Source organism: Myotis davidii, unplaced genomic scaffold (assembly GCF_000327345.1).
Source record: "Myotis davidii unplaced genomic scaffold, ASM32734v1 scaffold376, whole genome shotgun sequence".
Taxonomy (NCBI): Eukaryota; Metazoa; Chordata; class Mammalia; order Chiroptera; family Vespertilionidae; genus Myotis; species Myotis davidii.
In genome coordinates, this window is record NW_006288121.1 from 3519314 (window position 1) to 3523143 (window position 3830).

Genomic DNA, 3830 nt, shown 5'->3' on the forward strand with positions numbered 1-3830 from the left:
AACATTTACTTTACATTTATTATTTTTTTATTAAGGCACATGATTCATAGAATGCTGAGGTACAAAATGCAAATTTCTGCATAAGAGTTTTAAAATACTCATTTTGGAAAATGAAGGTGAACATCATCTTCCAGAATATTCAACTTTTAGCTTGTTTTTTCTTTTGGACCAGTTCAACCAGCAACTTGTATCTAGCGATACAGTCTTCCTGTAGGAAGAAAAAGAGGTGAAACAATTACTTCCACAAACCAGAGAGGTAAAACAATTACTTCCTGGGTAAGCCTGCCTGCCAATTGTGCCCAGTGATAAGGAGACAGTCTCATGTCCATTCACTTTGCACACGACCTGCCTAGAATTTCCCAGGTGAGTCTGGTGGTCACAGGAAGGTAAGGCTAGACAGGTGCGAGACGGCCAGCTGAACGCCCAGCTCAGGGCGGGGTGCGAATCGCTAGGTGAGGGGCCAGTGGCAGCTCTGTGAGGCCTACTATCATTGCGACCATGACGTTCCCTTTGCTAACTATAATGATCATGTTTAACATTTCACTATTTCATCACAACATGTCATTTCAGAGAAACCAAAAAACATGAGGCCATGCATCCAGGATATTCTCCTTCGGGTTTGCCCCTCTCCAGAGGCCGCTGGGGACCTCCCGCTCCGGCCACTCATGGAGTCGCTGCACAGCAGACGAGCCCCGCAGCCTTTCCCGGACCCGGTTCTAAGGTCAGGGCTGAAAGGGAACTTCTGCAGGCCAGGAAAAGCTGCTCATTTCTGGTTGAGACAGGAAGGTTCCCAAACCCCAAGTCAGTGAGTTTCTGAATGTCCTAAAGAATCCAGTCCCCTCTCCTTCCTTTTACACCAATGTCAGTTCATCACATAGGCAGATGCCTGTGTCCTGACAGATGCTGGAGAGATTTAGGGAAAATAATTACTTCTGATAAAGCAATTGGAGAGGCAGGGGGAGTCTGTGTTTCTCAAATAGATCAACTGACAATGGTTTTATTTTTCTCCGTGGGAAACCTTGACTCCATTTTAAAGTAGGTGATAGATAACTAGACCTGTACACCTGGGGGCATTCATGGCCACAAGCTAGATTGTCCAACATAGAATTTCAATTAAAAAAATAAGAATGTAAATGAATATCAATGTGCCCAGAGGCTACTGAGTAAAAGGCACAGAAGGCAGAAGAGATTGGTTCTTTGATTTCTCAGTGTTCCCAGTGCCTCGGGCAGAAGAGCACGGCTGCAAGGACAGAAGCCTGGAGACAGTGTGGGGCCAGGGCAGAGCAGGAGGGACACACGGAGAGGAGATCCACCAGCCGAGCAGAGGGCACAGGGTGGGGCTGGCGTTCCCCGGGAACACCGTCTTCCCGTCTGTCTGAGTTTTAACCTGAGGCCTGTCTGCAGATGCATGGAAGCAGACACTAAATGGGGAGGAAAGTCTGGATAAAAGTCAAGGCTACAGAGGGTAAGCTGAGCCCTAAATGTCCTCCTCACACTGACCCCACATACAAACATGCCTCCAGGGTCTCGGTCCGCTGCGTGCTACTGCTGAGTCCAGAGCCACATGCAGAGCTGGGACCACACAGACCCTTGGATAAAGGCTCGTCACAGAGCTCGGGGGGGCCCGTGATTTTGAGAAACCTCCTCACTCTGCTTAGAGGGAGCTGCCACCTGGGAGAGCAAATGCTCCAGAGGCTGGCGGGGTGACCGAGGGTGACATTTCTGTTCCATGCCTGGAATTTTCTCAGGAAAACTACCTGGTCTGTGTAATGGCCCACTCAGACTGCTGCAGACAGCGGCTGTGACCAAGACGGGGCAGAGCTGGCTGCGGTCACTGCGGTGGCTCTCACACCTTTCCCCGCCTCACCTACCTTACTCTTAGACGGGACGCATTTGGCGATCTTGTCCCAGCGGTCAGAGGATCCCTTTGGGTATTGCTGTAATGCTAATTCCAGAAGTTTCTGCTGATTCTGAGTCCATGGCTCCTCTGCAGTGCGGCTTCTCTCTTTCCTCTGGCTCTCTTCGTCGCTTGATGCGGTTTGTTCGGATATATCAAAGTCCTTCTGCCTCTTTCCACGGAACTTCTCCTCTGGCTCCGCCTTCGCCGCCGCCTCGGGCAGCCTGGCTGGCTTGCGTCTCCTCGGCTGGCCTTCCGGGACCGCGGCCTCCTGCTCCTCCTGCTCCTCCTGCTCCTGCTCGCTCATGCGCCCAGCGCCCGCAGCCTGCTGGGCATCTTCCCGCTGGGTGATGATGTCGTCGGGCAGGGCCACGGTGGCCTTGCCGGGCCTGGAATGCTGAGCTGTTGACTTGAGCTCAGAGAGCCTCACCGTCCCTGTGGGAAAGGGCACTCACACAGATGAAAGGGCCACGCCAGGAGACGGGAGGGACAGCGGCCTCTCACAGCAGGCGATGTCCCAGGCATTTCCCATGTCATCTCCCTTACTTCTTACTTTGCTCTAGGACAGGTATCAGTGCCCTAATTTTACCGATGAGGAAAGTCAGCCTCAGAAGGCAGCAGAGGTGGGGGCGGGGAGGACCTGCTCTGCCTGGTCCCACTGCTCCTCAGAGTGGGACCTGGAACCGAACGTGAACAGAGCGCATGGGCCTCCGAGGAACAGCTGCTCCTTCTGAGGTTAGGAAGGTGGCTCCTCATTATCTAGAGTTGCCCTTAATTCCATTAGCACAACTCAAGCGGGTGTGTCCGAGCTCACGCGTGCCACCATCTGCAGGTGACCACGCACCTGTGGGATCTGCTCTCTACTCAAAGCCGCTTCCGGTGCCACCGTGATCAACACCTGTTCATTTCAGCGCTCGGCAGAAAGTGGACAAACTGACCCTGCCTCCCAGCCACGGGTGTCGCCTCAGAGATGCCCTGAAGCACCCAACTGCACCCCTCCCACCCCTCCCTCCGCCAATGCTCTGGCAGGACCCGCCTGTCTGTTCACTTGGCTACCCCACACTGCCTTTCCAGAATGCATCTTTGGAGAATGTTGTGGAGGTCAGCTTCTTTTACACGTCATCTCACTGCCGATTTCTGCCTCCATGCCCAGACAGATGACTCTATTGGTAGAAAAGGATCTGGAAATGCCCCCTTTCCTAAAGCCTGCAGACCCCACGCTGAGCCCTTCTTGGGGACGACTTCGGGCACCTCCAGGGTTGCTCACCTGCACTAAACTCCCTGGGACCTGTATTTAGGTTAAGTTGGAAGGTTTAGGAGGCATTTTCTTACTTCCTGGTTCTAGGCAAACAGTACGGAGACACTAACAAAATTCCAGTTAGTCTTGGAAGAAACATTTGGAGAAACCTAGATCCTTGGGAAAACCACTTGTTGCTCTTCTGAGGGCAGCGTGTGGATGCGTGGGGTGGGGTGGTGTAGGGATACTGCATACAGTCCCCTTCGTCCCTGACCCCAAACTAGAAGAGAACAAGGTTTTTTATAATTCTTTAAACTTACCACATACATCTTGGCACTCACTATGTTTAGGGCTGAATTGGCTAGTGGTTCATATAATTTGATGCCTTTTATTTTTAAAAAAATATTTTTATTGATTTCAGAGAGGAAGAGAGAGAAATATCAATGATGAGAGAGAATCACTGATCAGCTGCCTCCTGTATGCTCGCACTGGGGATCAAGCCTGCATCCCAGGCATGTGCCCTTGACAAGCATCGAACCTGGGACCCTTTAGTCCACAGGCTGATGTTTTACCCACTGAGTCAAAACGGCTAGGTCAATGCAACGAGTCCTTCGGTGGGTTGTGTCCTTTTGTGACCCACTCCTGGATGAGCCGAAATGACTTTCCCTCTACCACTCAGCCTCCCTTCCTTTCCTC

General features: G+C 51.9%; 1 protein-coding gene across 1 annotated transcript in view; it reads right to left on the reverse strand.

Annotated features, from left to right (window-relative positions):
- DNAJC1 (DnaJ heat shock protein family (Hsp40) member C1) overlaps nt 1-3830 on the reverse strand; it is a 145126-nt gene continuing 141296 nt past the window's right edge. Inside the window, exons 11-13 of the mRNA XM_015561458.1 lie at nt 3230-3414; nt 1872-2349; nt 1-208 (exon numbers count right to left, since the gene is read on the reverse strand). Of these exons, the coding sequence (XP_015416944.1) occupies nt 140-208; nt 1872-2349; nt 3230-3414 (732 nt within the window). The 3' untranslated portion in view covers nt 1-139. The remainder of the gene's footprint in view (nt 209-1871; nt 2350-3229; nt 3415-3830) is intronic.